Source organism: Alternaria novae-zelandiae, assembly GCF_023758075.1.
Source record: "Alternaria novae-zelandiae strain BMP 2774 chromosome Unknown scaffold_4, whole genome shotgun sequence".
NCBI classification, from domain to species: Eukaryota; Fungi; Ascomycota; class Dothideomycetes; order Pleosporales; family Pleosporaceae; genus Alternaria; species Alternaria novae-zelandiae.
Genome location: NW_026056964.1, coordinates 216,391 through 233,785, shown reverse-complemented (window position 1 = coordinate 233,785; position 17,395 = coordinate 216,391). Strand labels below are relative to the sequence as shown.

The following is a 17,395-nucleotide window of genomic DNA, read 5'->3' as shown; positions in this document are numbered from 1 at the left end:
GTCATGGCACCGACTTCGGCCCCATTACTCCGGTTGCCACTTCTACGGACTCTTCCGCACCTGGCTCTCGACCAAGTTCCCTTGACTGAGGCAAACTCAATGTCATCGGTGTCATTTCACTGAAAAAACGCCCAGTATGCGCTCTGAGGAAGTTGATGCGGCGCCGGTTAAAATGGCTAAAGTGCGATCTTGGTCATTGGGGCGGGACACGCACAAGTAAACATTCGCGCTAAAAAAGGAAACGATGCCCAGGTGGTTCGTGGCTTTACGGGTGGGCTAAATCTCCAGGGCTTCTCCTGTCGTCATCGAGTTTAATGACATCTGCCGGAGAACTGGAGTGTGAGGTTGGAGGACAGAGTATATAATGGTTGATGCGACGTGAGAAAAGAGGGATAACAATAAATAGAATGTTGGATTGACGTAGATTGAACGCGCGATATATTGATGTGCATGTTGATCGCAGTTTACGGTGTTGTGGGTCGTCAATCAACCGTGAGCGCGGACCCTGAGCGGCCAAACCCAGCAACCAGGCATCTTCCCCTCATTTCTGCCATCTCTTCTTTATCATCATCACCACCGCCGCCGACAAGTGCATCAGACCCTCGGATGGATGGAGTGGGCGCTTGAGGCTGAGGGTTACTTGAGATTAACCGGCCAGTCTCCATTAACGCAGCCGTATCTGCATCTGCGTTGTCGACATGAGTGGGACCTGCATCTCACGTGCCTGTCTACCCCGGATGTGCATTTCGCTTAGGCAATGGCCAGCGGCGCCCAGAACGTCTACCCCAGAAGTAGGACCAGGCCCCGATGATCCCGAGGTCCAAGCCGGTTGATTTGTGGATTAGTCTGGAGAAACTCCGCAACCCGCAAGCAGGTGGCGCCATGCAGCCAGGTCAAAGGACTTACAGCGGCGAAGGACAAGTTCGCACATGAGCCACGAGCCCGGTTAAACAAAAACGACTGGGGTGAAGATGAACCGCGAGAGCGGATAGATTGATTGAGCATGCATACGCTAGACTTCTAGAATAACCGTCGAAGAATATATAGGATGACAGGCTCGCCGTATCTTTAAGGGTATCCGTGGCAGACAACCTCGAATCAGTCAATACTCCAAGTCTCAATCACCATGCGTTTCTCCAGCATCGTCGCCAGTCTGGCGATTGCCAGCTCCGCTGTTGCCAGCCCGTAAGTCACCCGCATTCTCGCCACCATTGTAGCAAGTTAACATTGAGATAGTACCTACGGTCATGGCAAGCCCAAGGAAGACAGCCTCTACAAGTCCATGAAGAAGGCAGGAAGGGAATTCATCGGCACAGCCCTGACCCTCCGCAACGAGACCCGCGAAGGCGAGATCATCAAGGCCGACTTCAACTCCTTCACTCCCGAGAACGCGATGAAGTTTGAGTCTGTCCACCCAAACCAGGGCAACTACACCTTCGCGGATGCCGACCGTTATGCGGCATACGCCAAGGCGAACAAGCTTGAAGTTCACTGCCACACTTTGGTCTGGCACTCTCAGCTGCCTGCCTGGGTATCTGAGGGCGGATTCGACAACAAGACCCTCATTGGTATCATGGAGGACCACATCAAGACCGTCATGACCCGCTACAAGAGCGTTTGCACACGCTGGGACGTAGTCAACGAGGCTCTGAACGAGAACGGTACCTACCGCTCCAGCGTCTGGTACGACACCATCGGCGATGCTTTCCTCCCCATTGCTTTCCGCTTCGCCAACAAGTACCGCGGCAAGGCTGAGCTTTTCTACAACGACTACAACCTCGAGTACAACGCGGAGAAGACCCAGGGTGCTCAACGTATCGTCAAGCTCATCAAGTCCTACGGCGTCCGCATCGACGGTGTTGGCTACCAGGCCCATCTTGCCAGCGAGCCCACCCCTAGCGCTCCTGGTGCCGCTCCCGATCAAGCAACACTCGAGGCTGCTCTCCGCGCAACTGCTGACCTTGGCGTTGACGTCGTCTACACCGAAATCGACCTCCGCATGCTCACACCCGCCACTCCCGAGAAGCTGCAGGTGCAGGCCGATGCTTTCGAGCGTGTTGCCAAGTCGTGCATGAACGTCAAGCGATGCATTGGTATGACTGTCTGGGGTATCTCCGACAAGTACTCTTGGATCCCTGGTGTCTTTGAGAACGAGGGTGCTGCCCTTCTCTGGGACGACAACTACATGAAGAAGCCCGCCTACGCTGGCTTCCTCAAGGGCATCAAGGCCAAGAAGGGTCACTACTAGACGAAAAAGAGAAAGACTGTATGACTTTGTAGATATTGAGTAATGTATACAATGTACCAAGAGCATTTACATCAAAACGAACATTACACGAGCCTTCCGTCCGAGTGCCTTGCAGATCTCTTATTGCATCTATGCTGGAGGTCGGTGCTACTGCTACGGTTTGGTAATGGGCTATCAGCACGCGAGAGAAGCTACATTCACAACGAAACCTAGCGCGAATCATCACTATGCCGTATCAGCGTTGTTGAATCACCGAGCAAATGCGCTAGAACATGTAGTCCCAACCCAAACCCAAATTTCACACCCCTTTAGATCAGGAGACTTGCTTTTGGCCTTTCACCATGGAAGTTACAAGGTCTCGTAAAGAATTGCGTCGCGCAGTCGCAGAACACGAGAGCGCGCTCGAGAAAGGTCATCGCCGTCCTCACTTGACGACCCTCCGCATGAGCATCGAGGATCGCACTGAGCCTTGCTATAGCGGCGCATCACATTTGCATCACCTGATATGTGGCCATACCGTTCACACTAAGCAGGTCTCATTATGCGGACGGAACTGCACGATACCCATTGTGAACTTCACCGCTTTCGTGTGTACTCTATGCGAGCGTCAAAAGATGATCCAATCTGGCCAGATCAAGTATCACAGTTCAAGGGTGAGTGAGCTCATATTGCCCGACTTCCCAATGTGCGATCAATCTCACGTGCCGGTAATGATGCGCGCTCGTGAGTGCGACATCGCAGTGGTAACGTCCTCGAAGCACTTTTTCGTGCTTAGCACGCCCGAAGATATTGCCGCGTACCGGATCAACGATAACCGACGATTGGAAGGCCTTGTCGAGGATGTTGTTGATGTCGCAAAAGATATGGGCTTCTCTCGGACCACCATTAACGGTATCACGGACGGATTGACTACATGCGTTGATCATCAGTATCTGTGGGTAAACGCGACATATGAACAGCTGGCTACTGTCATCTTGTACCTGAGCGCCGTACAAGCGGGTATCAAACAGCCTGGTATGTTGAACCAGCTATCGATGTGCTTTGGTGCATCGATGAAGGGTATCAAGCAGCTACTCCCACCAGTGTCAAAACTGCTCATCGATACCAGCGCAAGGTTTGCCCTTGCTGACTTTATGCAAACATTCGAAAAGACATACCCTGCCTATCAAAAGCATTCAAAATATCTTGCTCGGCTCCAGCTCAAGTTATGGCGTCTGGTACTGGACCACTGTCTCTTCCCGTTCAAATTCATCACGGCGAACTGGCGACACGTCGTAACATCTTGCATATATGCGGTGACTACAGTCAACGACGTTTATCTTGATACCGAGGAGATTAGCGCTGTGATGGGTGCACGGAGCCCTAGCATTGATGGCGAAGATATGAACACGTACCTGCTCTCTCATATTGTGGACGACAAAGCTTACCAGATCAAGTATCTTGCTACTAAGGCGCGGCGCCAACGTAAGCTCGAAGCCCGCTCGGGAAGACGTTTCGCACTTGATGTCGTTGCCGCCCATCCCGCATCAGACTCGGTCATCGGTTTAGATCGGAGCTTCGAGACGATCTCGATCAATGAGTCTAGGAGGTGGGTCGATAACAGCTCGTTCAGCCTCTGCAAATTTAGTATTCTCCTGTAGTACGTTAATGGAATGAGGAGTCATACCCCTAAGGTGGTGGCGAGCCGCAAAACAATGTTGGGTCGAGCTTCCCCGGTCCAGGATATATTGCATTCACTCTTGTTTTACGAGATTTCCGATTCTAGTAGAGGCCTACATCAAACTCAAAACATCTTTTCATGATGCCAATGCGCCTATGTATCCATCCCAATACTCCCAGTGCTTCATGCGTCATGATAAATTGGATGGCGGAAGAAGTGTTTATTGTGAAGATTGTTTTGATTGAGGCAAGCAAGTGGCCAATTAACACGTTTCCACAGCTATATGCGCTCGCCTTTTCCATCCTGTCTATGCTGCCGGGCCGTATGCCAAATCCATGTCGCTGATGTGTTCGGCGATCATACCAGCAACGCAAGGGGGATCACGACTTAGAGGTCGACCCTGTAGCCTTCACCGTGATGCTTGCGTTCATAAGCTTGGGCAGCCTGGAACTCCGCTTTGTAGTCATGAGTCTTGACGTGGACGCGGATCGCGACGTCCATAGTTTGTAGTAGCTTTGAGCTAGCCTGCTCATAGGTCTCTTTGTTGAGGTCAAGGAGAGCCGCCAGTGACAAGCCGCTTTCAGCCTTCCACCTGTTCACGAAGTCATCAAGATGGTCTGCTACCATCCTCATCAGTCTGTGTTCCAGGCCTGGGTTACCGGGGTTCTTGGCAAGCCTCTCGAACATGGCTTTGTTCTCGCCGATAGGTTCCACGTCGTGCGTCTTCGTAAGATACTTGTTTGTATATTCTTCCCAATTCCAGAAGGTCTGATAGATCCCAAATTGAGCGCCGGTGATGTCCATGATCCACTGCTTCTTGGTCTTTGTCGCGGTAACGCGGATGATCTTGTGGTCGCAATAGGGCCAGGTCAAGTTGTCGATTTTGCCAAGTTTATCGTGAAAGATGATCTTGCGGGGAACGGTGCCTAGCGTGACGAGAACCTCTTCGACCTTGATGTTCAGTCCTGTGATAACTTAGTCAGCGTGAAAAAACAAGTTAGATTTAGGACATATCTTACCTTCGAGTAGACCAACAAGCGTATCATGTAACCAAGCCGTTGGTTCATTACATGACCATGCGCAAAGCAGTGCCTTCTTAGAACGAACGTTTGTAACAAGATGATGCGGAAAGTCGACGAAGAACTTCTTCTTCTCGCTCTTGGACTCGTCGTAAATGACTAGAGCGTCGTTGCGATCGTGGATCTTGATCACAGGTTGAACCCAAGTGTTCTCGCGGAAGTCGTAGTAGGCCTGCTGAACGATCTGGGCTACGCGCGCAAGCTTCTTCTCGAGGTCGGCGTTCTGGACGTCTTTGCATGCTTTCTTGTGAGTCGGCCAATCTTTCACCTAATTTGACGATATACGAAGTCAGTGTATAGCTCACACGCAGTCCGTACATGGGAGATCTTACCTGGCAGGCCTTGCCGCAGTATCGGCGCGATGAGATATCTGAGCTGCAGGCGCCGCATTTGCTGTGAGCCAGCTCGCCACAGACGGCGCACGCTGCTTGTAATTCGGGAGCCATGGCGATTGCTTTATTGTCGTAAACAGCGGAGAGGAGTTGTGGGCGCAGAGGGGTGTTCAGGTCAAGCCGGGCAATACTTGTTCCGATTGCACGAGTTGAGCTATGCCGCTTTTGGCTTGCAGCCTAGATGAATAGGTTGGATCTGTCTGCAGACTACACCAAGATTAAAACATGCAAAGTGGGTGACGCAACGTCGATGTAGGCTCTAGGGTGTTGAGCATTTTTCTAGATTGACGCGAAGGGGACCATATCGTGGCTACCAACCCCCAAGCGAAGCGATTCAAGATTGGATATGTGAAGGACGACAGCTATCGTATAATTCTGATTGAGAGATGAATTGCAAGTCGCATCAATTGTTCGCCACTCGTGGCCATGCACCGGGAGTATCTCTAACTAAAGAGACTTAAACTCCCTATCACCATATCCACGCCAGGGCCCTTGTGTTGTTGCTCGAACCTCGCCAGATCCAAAGCTACGTTAGGGCGGTTCGCTTTCTCCTCGTCCGTCATAGCATCGCCAAGAATGCTAGCGAGATCAAAATGCCTCCTCGTCATTTCTTGCGTCAGACTCACCGGCTCATGGATAATCTGAGACATGAGTCCACCGACATTGTAGTTGGAGATGTACCCATGAACAGCCTGAGACAAAGCCTCAACCAACGGTTGTGTCCAGCTCGTCGAGCCTGCGATGCTCCTCTTACGAAGATTTCTCAAGTCATTTCCAGGCTGCTGCAAGAAGGACAGTAGTGCTGTTTCCATTTGTGATGAGGTCTGAAAGCCGATGCGCTCTGTGTGCGCAAACCAGCCTGGCATAGTTGAGCAAGTCCAGATGTATTCTCGACATTTACCGAACTCGAAGACTGCACAAAGCGCCTGCATGTGCTTGGATTCGAAGTCGGCAGCGGTATAGAATGCTTGCGTGAGCCCGAGCTCAGCACCGGATAGGTTGATGTACCATTGCTTTCGGCTCCCATTGGCGGTAATTCGTAACAGTGAAATATTGTGCTCAGGCCAATTCTCGCTGTCTGTACCGTCATCTGCGAGGAAAAGAACGGTCCGTGATGCTGTCTTGATCTTTACCATGACTTCGTGGATGTCAACGTGTTTGGCTGGTCAGGTGTCAGCTGGTCATTAAATCGCGCGCAAATATATGCCGGGCCACTTACTCTTGATGAGCTTTTTGAGCAACAGATGCATATATGCTAGGGGTAAGAACCGCGCATTACAGCACAGCACCGCGTGCTTGGTGGCTGTATCAGGGAACACATTGTCAGTGAGCTTCGGGAACGGGTTGTTGCTAAAGTTAACACCCTTGTAGGCGACGATCTTCTGATTGTCCAGTTCAATTTTCGTAATCAGCATCATGTTTGTAGCTTCGAGGAGCGCAAGAGAAGCTGACTGAATGACGTTGGCGACTTGTGGCAGAAAGGCTTCAAGCCGGATGTCGTGGCAGGTGTGCTTGTGATTTGTCCAATCAGCCTTTTGGTGATCGTCGTTGCAGTAGTGGTGCTGTTTGCAGCCGCATATCTGTGTTGCTGGTCCGTGGCAATAAGAGCAGAATGTCGAAGCCATGAGCAGAGAAGTGCAGAAGATTTCTTAAGATGATGTGAGAAGCCAGAAAATGCGGCCATTTCCAAGCTTCATATACTTCCACCCCCTCGTCATGTGTCGACTTGTTAGCAGCTAGTCGCAGTCACGATCATAACGAAGGCAACAAACATCGACTCACACAAACAACGAGACTATCCCTATGTTAGCAGATACAAGACTTCGGTAGGTTGCAAAGTGGCGAAAGATGCGAAGACGAGGTTGCTAGATTCATCGAAGCTTGCAAGGGTGTGTGAACGCGCCATGCTGAGAATGCTGGACCGGCTATTGGAGGCAGGAGCAGAGAGGAAGGCGATGACCGGGCCAATGCAGCGTATTGACGCGCCGATTGCACCCCCGTAATTATGGAATCGTTTTAGAAGGCATAAATGCGGCCTGACAGGGTGGACGATGATGGCTGCGATGAAGACGCGATGGAAGAGAAGACGCGACTTCCGGAAGGTTGACGGGGTCCGCGCTAGACCGTATGTGCACTAGTCCCTCGTTTCACCCGCGGAGCTTTCTCGTGACATCGGAGAAGACACCTTGTGTATCTTGAAGAAATAATGTGTAACGCAGTATTTGGGTCGGGATTTCAATTCGAATCTGAAATTCTAGTTCAACCTGTGTGTAGAAGGTTCAAACGCCTAAGACTGGTACATTGGCGCCCCAAGCAACAAGTCATGTAGACTACCCCCACCAACGAAGCGAGTATTCAGCACCTGATGTAGCTCGAGCGCAGATACACGATCAGCAGGTAAGAATTCGAGACATCTCTTCAAGATATCGTTGAGCATGGGTGTGTAAGTTACCCCAGCTGGGTTGCTTTGAAACGAGGTAGCGTAAAGGTTAGGCATCGTGGTCAGTCTACACAGCGCAACGATAACCAACCCTACCTGGAATATGTCACTCCTTTTATTGTTCGGAAATTCGAAAGGCGGCGGTTTAAAGTCTTGTTGCTGTCGCAGCTCAATGGTTTGCCAGTCGTCGGTGCGCGATATGCTCGAGCCAAAATCTCCGAGAACGACTTTCGGCCATGAGGGTTCGTGAGAGGCAGGGAGGCCGAGGAAGATATTGCGCGGATATATGTCTCGGTGTAGTATCCAGTCGTATGTGTCGCTCAGAACAGGAGGATCGCCTCTCTGCATGTGTCGGAGAGCCCGGGCTAGCGACCTGAAGACGTGCCAGATGAAGCTCTCGGTGAAAGGTTTGCGCTGGCTGACATGCTTTTCGAGCAAAGCCCATAGATCGCCGTACGCATACACATCCATAACAAGTGCACCAATTCCTGTCGCTAAGTTTAGTTCATGCTCGCGGTAGGTGCAGATATTAGCGCAGTTCGATAGACGTATGAGATGGCTTATCTCGCGCGCAGCAAAACCCGATGCAACGTCTCCGGGAGTGAATTCCTTGCGCACAGCAAGCTGGCCAGTTGTTTTGTTCCTGAGGAGCCATATCGCTTTGTTGAAATTGCCAACAGCCTGTATTTGGCGTACGCGGTCATAGTGGTTGCGCGTCGGGACGCTGGCACGTTGTAAATCCATTATGTCGCTGCTCACCCCATATAAAACCGGTCTCTCAGCGTGAGATGGTTAATAAATACTGGCCCGGTGTGTTGGCGACGCGTTTGTTGTCTGTTGGCGCTGCGTTTTCCTGATGCAATGGCAGCTCGCGATCATCATAAGTGCCACATCTCGTGGGCATGACGAATGAGATCCGATGGTGAGTCTGCAGTGCTCTCGTGGCGTGGCCACCTCTTCGTCTCCGCCCGCTCATCTGGGCGCGCTATCGCCTGGATGGTCTCTGAACGCGCTCTCACCTCCGCTCTCTCACCTCACAACAGCCGCCACGCGACCGTACCAACGCGTCTCTCACCTGCTCCTAAATTTCCTGTTCCTACCTCCACGTCCACATACCCCGCAGTTATAACCCACCCAAACCCCGAATCCACCATCGAAACCACCTTTACCTGCCAACAAAAGGGTGGCGGCTAGCACACAGAAAAAACATTCAGCACTCCAGCCGGTTATAGCCGAAGCCAGAGGAAGCTCAAGGCCACAAACAAGAATCGAACGAAAGTGCCAATCAGAAAAAATATCAAGCTAGTCGTGATAAACTGCCATAAAAGAAGCAAGTTTCGTACCTGGATAGAATACAAGGTTCCATGGTATCTTTTTGCGGGTTGAGGGTGGAAGTTCGAGGCTGGTGAGAGGAGAAATTGAAGGTTTCTTTTTGCTGGTTTTTTTTAATCAAGTGAAAAGTCGTGATGCGCAAGGCCGCGCTTTTGTAAAGCAAGATGCGAAGGGGATGCGGAAGATTAGCGAAGACATGAATGATGTCTCCCAGCTCTTTCTTGAATGTAAATTTGCTAACGCGATGAAAATGAGAATTGCAAAGCACGCGGAAGAAAGCGAGTAATGTTTGACAGGATTGCTGCGTACGGAATGGTCACGGGTAAAGGTGGTGAAACTGTGGGGTCAGACAGCAACTAGAGATGACTAGAAAGGAAGTGGAATAGACCCAAAGCACCAACTGCGCGCGCGAACTGCATAGAAACGTTGCGAGCAATGTAGATGGAAGTATGATGAAGGGGAAGGATGACGGCAGAACGTCTGTGGTGCGCGCTACACACTGGCCAATCAGGCTTGGCATAGCTCCGAGAGGGGCAGCCACCCCTCGAAGCCCGCGTCTTTCTCGTACGCGACCTTCTAATCTGCAGAAATGTCGCTTTCATGCAGCCTGAACCGCTTCGCACAGGTACGTACTCATCAAAGGTTGAAGGACTGGCTGAATTGTTGTTCCCGTGCAATGCGTCAAAGTCGGGGCACTGGAAGCGCATAGCAGACCTCTGGGACGAAATGCACAACGCGGAGAGCCGGACATGGCAAAAGCAAAACAAGAGCATGAAGGAACGGCAAACTTGACATTGCAATGATGATTAGTGGGCCGCAGCGACGTCTTCACATGACGATCAGGCACAAGACAAGGATGCTAGCGCACTCGCTAGCCCCTACGTCATCATTCTCCGCAGCCCAGCAACATAACACGACATCTTTTCGTCCCCTTGACACCATCACACAGCCATTGCAAACTCAATTCCCACACTTTCAACTTAACTCCAACCCCTCTCCACCCACCACAAACAGCCTCAAATCAATCACAATGGGTTGGTTCAGCTCCGACGAGAAGTCCACCCTCGCGACTCACCCCGTCAACGTCGATGTCACCACAAAGCACGGCTCCGCCGCTGAGCAAGATCGCTTTGGCGAGCACTTCGGCGCTTCCACAGATGCCATCCGCCGCGGTGTCGACAAGGGTCTCAACAAGCTGCAACAAGCTGCCCTGGCCAAGGGCGAGGGCGCCGAGCAGGACCGCTACGGCGACCACATGAGCATTGGCGACCGTGGCTACAACGCCATGAAGTCAGCGGCCAAGTACAAGGGCGATGGCGCCGAGCAAGATCGATACAACGCACACTTTAGCCCTGCGCTGCACAGCATCGATGCCGCCAAGGCGATACAAGCTGCGGGAAGCGTGGCTGCCAACGGAAAGAAGAACGCCAAGTACTTTGGCCTTGGATACGATGGTCAGCAGAGGGCGAAGCTGATGGCCGGTAGCGGAATGGGCGCTGAGCAGGTAAGCGACAAGCAAGTCCGCTGTCTTGGACACGATACTAACGCTCTCGCAGGACCGTCTTGGTCAGCATTTCCACCTCACCAGGGACGCCGTCGCCGATGCCGCACAACGGGTGAAGGATGGCGCGAAGGATGTTCTCCCCAGGAGGTAGATGGATAACTTCATGACCCGAGAATGACTATAGCGACGACCTTGGCGAAGACTGCGACGGCCGTATACGTGGACATACTAGTATCTGCCCACGATGTATCAATACAAAACAATAATTCCACATCATGCTTCATTCCGTTCGATCTTTTCTTGAAGTCTGGAAGACCAAGAGGTGCTTCAAAGCTGGCTATCGAGAGCAATATACGATGCTCAGAAGAGATGTTCTTGGCTAACGCTGACAAAGGAAGCAGTCTATTTCGCACCCGTTCCTCAGATACAGCCACCAAGCCTACTGCGCGGCCCGATACTGCAAACAGTGTACCACATCCTTTGTTAGTCGCCTTGGTCATGCCACACACAACGGCCGCATACACCCTGCCGCTGCATCGCCATGCAGACCCTGGCAACGCACCCTTGCAGTATGGCGCCATACGCTAGAGCAGCACAGGTATTACATGCTGAGCACATCACCTCGCCCATCAACACCATCTAGATTCCAAAAACAGTCCAAAATTCAGCTTCTCATGTTCACGCGCCCAGTCCTATGTACCCCACATGAGCCACTTGCGGTCTGACATCAGCATAACAGCTAACGCGTTCCGTCCCGGGATTGTTCAGACAAGCGACTAAATTAATATCCGAGTTCCAAATTTGCACTCACTGACATGCTTGTCATCACATCTATTGTCAGCTTCGTCGTACCAAGTTATTAACCAAGTCTCAACAGCAGATGTTTCTTACGAAAACGTAGGGTTGCGCGTTGCGCGAATTAATGCGGTCGATGTCGTTGGTGCCCGGACAGCTTTGAACGATGAGTAAGAATGGTAGCGGAAGTGCTAGCATCCATGAAGGCTGAGCAGAGACAGCCGGATAGTAAGTCTAAGAAAAGAACGGAACGAGAGATCACCGTGTGCTGATGTACGGTAGCGGTATGAGCAGAAGATATAAAGTCGACATGATAACTTGTTGTTCTCTCCTTCCCACCTACAGTATCCTCAACACACTCTTCTACACCCTCTACATCCTCTACAGCCTCTACACCACACCCACCAACCCCTCCAACCAATCCAACATCACCCCAAAATGCAACTCACCCTCCTCCTCGCCCCTCTCCTCGCGGCCTCCGCTCTCGCAGCCCCAACCGACATCTCCACGCGCCAAACCCGCACCCTCCGCGTGCAACTCTCTAACGACGCCACCGACACCGCTGTCCAGCGTGAAATCCCCGCAAATGGTAAGACAAGCCGTGTGCAAACTGATATGAGACATTTTCTGACTTCCTACCCCAACTTCTAGGCTCGCGCACCTCCATCCGCGCCAATTTCGGTAACCTAGGTTCCCCCATTCGCGCGAACCGCGCACTGATTGTGGGGAGCGGGAGTGGAAGTTGTAGCATCTTTACCGATGCTGCGGCTACGAGGAGGATTGCTACTATTGTGTAAGTCTGCTTCTCCCTCTACCTTAGTTCTTAGATTAGGTCGCAGTAATGATGTTGGAATGTGGGCAAGAGCTAATTCGATGATAGGCCCGGTGGCGCTGATGCGGAGTTTGGGAATACGAACCTTGATAATGGAGTCATTATTTGCCAGTAAGCTATAATGGTATCCTGGCTTTGTTGGGTTGGAGGTATGATGGACTCATTCTGGGAGAGGCGTGCTGAACAGTGATGGTATTGAGTTACGAGCTCCTGTTCACTCACATGTAGTGGCTATGGTGTTGATGTTTTCTTCGTAGTCTTTCGTCAATTTTGTATTAGACATTCTACCATGATTAATCCTTGCACGTATACAAACGTGTCCCTTCTCACAGTGTACCATAGGCGCTGCATCTACTACATGCACACATGGCCGCCGTCTTGTCATAGCTTAGTGATCTCACCTACGATATGTCGTCGAGCAACCGTGACAGAAGTGGTCTCCAATGTGCCAGGAGAGTCGCACCTCCATGCTTCCAAGTCGATCTTTCCACGATGCGCATTCAAGCCTCCGAGGTTTACTTCGTCCACATCGACGAGAACCTCCTACTAATGCGCCGACCGAGCGACTTCTTTGGCTTCTCTTTCGCCTCTACCGCCGCAGACTCCGGGCCCTTCTTGCCGAAAGCACCAAGCAACTTCCCAAAAGATTTGCGCCGCGCGTGTTTCTTCTCCTGAGTACGCACAGCAGAAGGTGGAGCAAAGACGGGCATGCTGACACCGCGCTGTTGCTGCGTATCACGGGCTGGGAACTGGAAGCTGAGGTCCAGAACACCGGTGTTGGTTGGGAGTGGAGGGTTTAGAACATGACTGATGGTCGGGAGTGGACGACGGGTGATCGAGCCAAAAGGTGCGGGTTCCTTGATAATATTTGCATTTGAGCGCGGCTCAATGAACTTGCCGACAGAGTTCGCGGTTTGCTCATGTGTGGTCTTCAAGCCATTGCGTTTGTGCCTCTTCTCGATGTGGATTGGCTCCATGTCGGCGTCGCGGTCATGGAAGCTATTGCTGTGGTGAACGTCCGAGGCTTCCGTATTCATCGGGACGCCGCTGCAGGATTTCGTCCAGAGATCCTCCTCGCTATCGTATCCGCCATGCACCACCCAATTTGAAGAGCTGAGAGGCGGTGCAGAGGATCGAAGCGATCCGTCTTTGGCCTTTCGTAGTATCGGCTTCCGCTTGACCGGCGACGCGTTCTCCAGCGCGTTGGTAGAATTGGTATCGTACGTCAGTGGAAGAAGGCACGCAAGCTCATGACTAGCGGTCGCATCGTGGGTGCTGGGAGGGATAGCCATGGTATCATCCTCGGAATTTGCATTGTACGTCCGCGGAAGAAGGATAGTCATCTCTGACCCAACATCCGGATAGTAGGAGACTGGTGCGAGGGTCGCAAGCCCACCATCCTGTGCCTGATCGGAGCGAATCACAGCACTAAGCGGACTCCTTCGAGGCTCAGGATCATGCTCGTCCAGATCGAGGAGATTCTGCAGAGAAGGATAGTCATCCGATTCTGACTCGTAGTGCATGGAGGGTGCAAAGTCTGGTCGGGAAGCAAAGCGGAGGAGTTTCTTCACAGGCTGCTCCGATGGCCAAGGGGACGCCCAGTCATGTATGGCGCAGCCATCTTGAGTGCTTGCTTGGGTAAAGGCTTCCAATGGGTATAGTTCGCGAACATCGTCGGTATTCATGTCCGAGAGCGAGAGCGCATACTCATATTGGGAGAAGGGGCTTTCATGGAAGTTGAAGCTCTCGGCGTTATTGAAATTCTTGACCCTACGAAGCGGCGAATATGGCTCAGCCGCTGGGGATGTTGCTCTGGCTCCCGAAGAAGATTCGGCGTAGCTAGGGGTGTCGGATTGAATAGACGGTGTGCGCTCATCTTCTTTGGTTTCATCCACTGTCGTCCTCTGGGGTAGGGTGCAATCGTGGAACTCTTCCGACCTGCCTGAATCCATGGTGGAGGTTGTACTGCTGTATTCTGGCAGTGACTTTCGTTTCGTAGCACGCACCTCAGGAGACGTGTCGCAGCTGAACACATCCATACCTGAGTAGTCGTCTTGAGAGGAAGTATGATGTGGATCTGTCGGCCAATGGCTATACTGTCCTGCTGTTGCACGAAACGATTCCGTACCGTATGCAGTTCCCTTTAGTGGGTCACTACGTGAGACCACCTGTGATAAGCTTGTCTTGTTTCGTCGATGGCCACGGTGGAATGGTGTACTACCCGCTGTTGAGTTCTCTAACACTGTGAAGGGTTCATCATTCGAGGCCTCGCTCTGGACAATGCCTTTGTTACTAGACGGGGCGAGGTTCACCGTAGCTAGTACAGCGTCATGAGCAGCTTCGTTTGCGGATACGGTCGGCGGGGGCGGCGGAAGAGCGAAGTCGTCGATCTCGCATTTGCGCTTCAGCGGGGAGCTATGAGCCGAGCGCGGACCGGGGCGATATTGAGGCGTTGACGTCGGTGAAGAAGGGTTTGCCTGAGATGGCAGTGTGTCGCGATCACTGTGTGCGGAGACGACTACATCAGTCAGTGGGCTAACCATGTTGATGGTATTGACCCGCGATGCGACGAGACCACGTGGGGGAAGACCACTCGATAGTGACCGGGCACGATGTCGCAGAATTGGTGAGTGCGATACGGGGCCAGCTTTCCCACGCAGTTGATTCTTGGTGCTGGCAAACGGTGTGTCGGGCGGAGACATAGTCATAAGCTTAGTATTGATGGGAACACTTAGAGGTGAGCTGATAGCCGGCTCATCCTTCATTTTCGGCGGTGGCGCGGTGTCGTCAGATGGACCGAAGATTCCTAAATCGTGATAATGATAAATAGCAAGGCCGGCCCACGATATGCGAAGTCGAGATCGGTGGAATAGATCTCTTGGGATGCCGAAGGGCGCTGTAGTCCTGGTAGATAGGCGCCTCCAGCGACGGGGTGAGCCGCGCCAAAAGGACGAGTAGCTGTTGTTATATTGTGTAAGCGTGCGAGTCACACGTGCTCAGGTGTCTGTGCGCCTTACGCAGGTGCACATGCGAGTGGGGAGTGAAATCGTTCTCCAAGCACACCATCTCGGCGGTCATTCCGCGGCGGTGTCGTCTGGTGAATCAACCTCATGCTGAATGGTTGCGCGATTGGGCTATCATTTGACCCCAATCAAATCTCCTTTGTTACAAACCATTCTTGCACACCAAACTCCCTCGCACCGCAACTGTAGCAATCTTACAATGCAACCTTCCAGGAGCCAACGACCACAATTTGCAACCTTACAACCCAAAATGCAAGCCCACGACGATGTCTTGGCTCTACTTACGGGTAGTCCGGTAAAGACCACCGAGACGGGAATGGAGCATCTCTTGAGTGTATACGGCGCCCAACAGATCTGCGAGCAAGCAAGCGAGACGTCCCATACAACCCAGCGTAAAACGATACTGGATGAACTCGCGGAGATTCTACATCTGCGGGGTCGGTTACAACAGATGGGTGCTACTTTCTCCGACAATGGAGAGCTTCTCACTTACGGTAACCCATACGCATCCACGGAGTTCCAGACCATGCTACGTCTCGGTCCGATGTACGAAGAGCAATGGAACAGTTTCTTCATCGACAACTATGAGCCTCCTGAGCACGGAGGTGCCGACAGACAACTATGGTCTGACCTGCGCACTCTGAAAAGAGCTCTCCGAAATGAGGGCATCGTGTTTGGCCGCGAGCATCAGCGCTATTCGTTTGGTAACTCCAGCACAAAGCTTCGAAGACTGTGCTGTGCGTATGACGGACTGCGAATTGAATGGTTGACAATGATACGATCGAGCCTCCCAGCACTCGGCGACAGACAACTGTACACGCTTCTGGGGGATTCGTCTGGTGATGAAGATTCGGACTCTGGCGACGATGCGAAGCGAATTGAAGATAAGATCGTCATTATAGACGGCGAGAAGTCATCCGATAGAGCTGGCCGGCCTCGAATGCTGCGACACCGAAGCAGCGGCGTTCCGCAAGCCCTTGGCTGGCGTTTCAGTGACGATTCGACAGCACCGCGCCGCAAAGATGGTTGGTGGAGGTTCAGCGACAACCTGGAGTCTGTACCGGTGTGGGGAAACATCGAACGTGCTGACACAGAGGATACCCAAGTCGTACCACAGGCTGCCTCGATGGCAGTAAATGACGACGCCAAAGAGGCCACCAACATTGAACTTGTCTCCAAACCATCGGCTTCACGACCGCCGACTCCCCAGCCTCTGATGCTATACAGCCCAACGCCATTGCAAGTGAGTAGGACGGCCTCCGAAACTGCTCGACTTCATCTACCAACACCCTCGCAGCATCTGAACACCCAGCGCACGATACCTCGAGCGGAGTCCATCACAAGACCGAGAGAAGAGAATGTAGTGAACAACAACGTAAAGCCGATCTGGGCGCGAGAAATGAACAAAGATGATGGAAAGACTAAGAAATGGGGCAAGGTTCGCCGTTGGTTCCGACATGCTTTCGGCCGTAAGTAGGCCGATGTGAGATAGTAGAACCTTATCGTGTGCAGTAGAGTGTGGATTCAGGACAGTTCGCTTCACTCGTGATCTAGTTTCCTGTTGTTCCTTCTTGGAGTGAACGGTGTTGCGGATAATTAAGTGAATGCGAATGCTTGCGTTGCCGGCCCGGAGGGTGATGCAGACTTCGTGAACTCAATGGTTGTGTCTCTGCTTCCGAGTCGCGAATAGCCTCGTTGCTTCTTCACTGTGAGCTTCCATGTGAGGTATTGAATATAAAACTCCACACCAGCACACCAGCAAGACCGTGATTGTGCACATCAACCAGGAAACCTACTTTTACTTCAACTCTCCCACCGCTTCCAGTATAGCGATCGCGTCGACATCCAGGATGAACGAAGAACGTAGATATACGCGCCGTCAGCCCAGGGATCCGTCTCGGCCATCAATAACAAAGGAAGACATCGGACAGGCCGAGCGTATGGTTGCAGACGCTGTCCAGATGGTTGACGCAGCTATGTCCAGACATGCTACCAAAACTCTTGCAAAGTAGAACAAAGCGTTGAGCGACATTTGCAAATCTGCAGAGTTCACATCAGGAGTGGCGGCTTTTCGGCGAGATATTGTAGGC

The 17,395-nt window shown here is 52.1% G+C and overlaps 7 protein-coding genes across 7 annotated transcripts; 4 read left to right on the top strand and 3 right to left on the bottom strand.

Annotated features, from left to right (window-relative positions):
- Window positions 1-1,126: 1,126 nt before the first annotated feature.
- J4E88_002593 (uncharacterized protein) lies at window positions 1,127-2,248 on the top strand (the record flags this gene model as incomplete). The annotated part of the gene is made up of 2 exons (XM_049396253.1): window positions 1,127-1,185; window positions 1,237-2,248. The coding sequence occupies 2 exons, from the start codon at window positions 1,127-1,129 to the stop codon at window positions 2,246-2,248; spliced, it is 1,071 nt and encodes a 356-aa protein (XP_049257601.1).
- A 710-nt stretch (window positions 2,249-2,958) lies between these two features.
- On the top strand, window positions 2,959-3,888 carry J4E88_002592 (uncharacterized protein; the record flags this gene model as incomplete). The annotated part of the gene is made up of 1 exon (XM_049396252.1): window positions 2,959-3,888. The coding sequence occupies one exon, from the start codon at window positions 2,959-2,961 to the stop codon at window positions 3,886-3,888; it is 930 nt and encodes a 309-aa protein (XP_049257600.1).
- A 407-nt stretch (window positions 3,889-4,295) lies between these two features.
- On the bottom strand, window positions 4,296-5,433 carry J4E88_002591 (uncharacterized protein; the record flags this gene model as incomplete). The annotated part of the gene is made up of 3 exons (XM_049396251.1): window positions 4,296-4,873; window positions 4,928-5,255; window positions 5,320-5,433. 3 exons carry the CDS (start codon window positions 5,431-5,433, stop codon window positions 4,296-4,298), a joined length of 1,020 nt encoding a protein of 339 aa, XP_049257599.1.
- Window positions 5,434-5,822: 389 nt separating this feature from the next.
- J4E88_002590 (uncharacterized protein) lies at window positions 5,823-7,004 on the bottom strand (the record flags this gene model as incomplete). Its single annotated transcript, XM_049396250.1, has 2 exons — window positions 5,823-6,541; window positions 6,599-7,004. 2 exons carry the CDS (start codon window positions 7,002-7,004, stop codon window positions 5,823-5,825), a joined length of 1,125 nt encoding a protein of 374 aa, XP_049257598.1.
- A 3,177-nt stretch (window positions 7,005-10,181) lies between these two features.
- J4E88_002589 (uncharacterized protein) lies at window positions 10,182-10,806 on the top strand (the record flags this gene model as incomplete). Its single annotated transcript, XM_049396249.1, has 2 exons — window positions 10,182-10,655; window positions 10,708-10,806. The coding sequence occupies 2 exons, from the start codon at window positions 10,182-10,184 to the stop codon at window positions 10,804-10,806; spliced, it is 573 nt and encodes a 190-aa protein (XP_049257597.1).
- Window positions 10,807-12,797: 1,991 nt separating this feature from the next.
- On the bottom strand, window positions 12,798-15,047 carry J4E88_002588 (uncharacterized protein; the record flags this gene model as incomplete). Its single annotated transcript, XM_049396248.1, has 1 exon — window positions 12,798-15,047. One exon carries the CDS (start codon window positions 15,045-15,047, stop codon window positions 12,798-12,800), a length of 2,250 nt encoding a protein of 749 aa, XP_049257596.1.
- A 508-nt stretch (window positions 15,048-15,555) lies between these two features.
- On the top strand, window positions 15,556-16,782 carry J4E88_002587 (uncharacterized protein; the record flags this gene model as incomplete). The annotated part of the gene is made up of 1 exon (XM_049396247.1): window positions 15,556-16,782. One exon carries the CDS (start codon window positions 15,556-15,558, stop codon window positions 16,780-16,782), a length of 1,227 nt encoding a protein of 408 aa, XP_049257595.1.
- Between the last annotated feature and the right edge of the window lie 613 nt (window positions 16,783-17,395).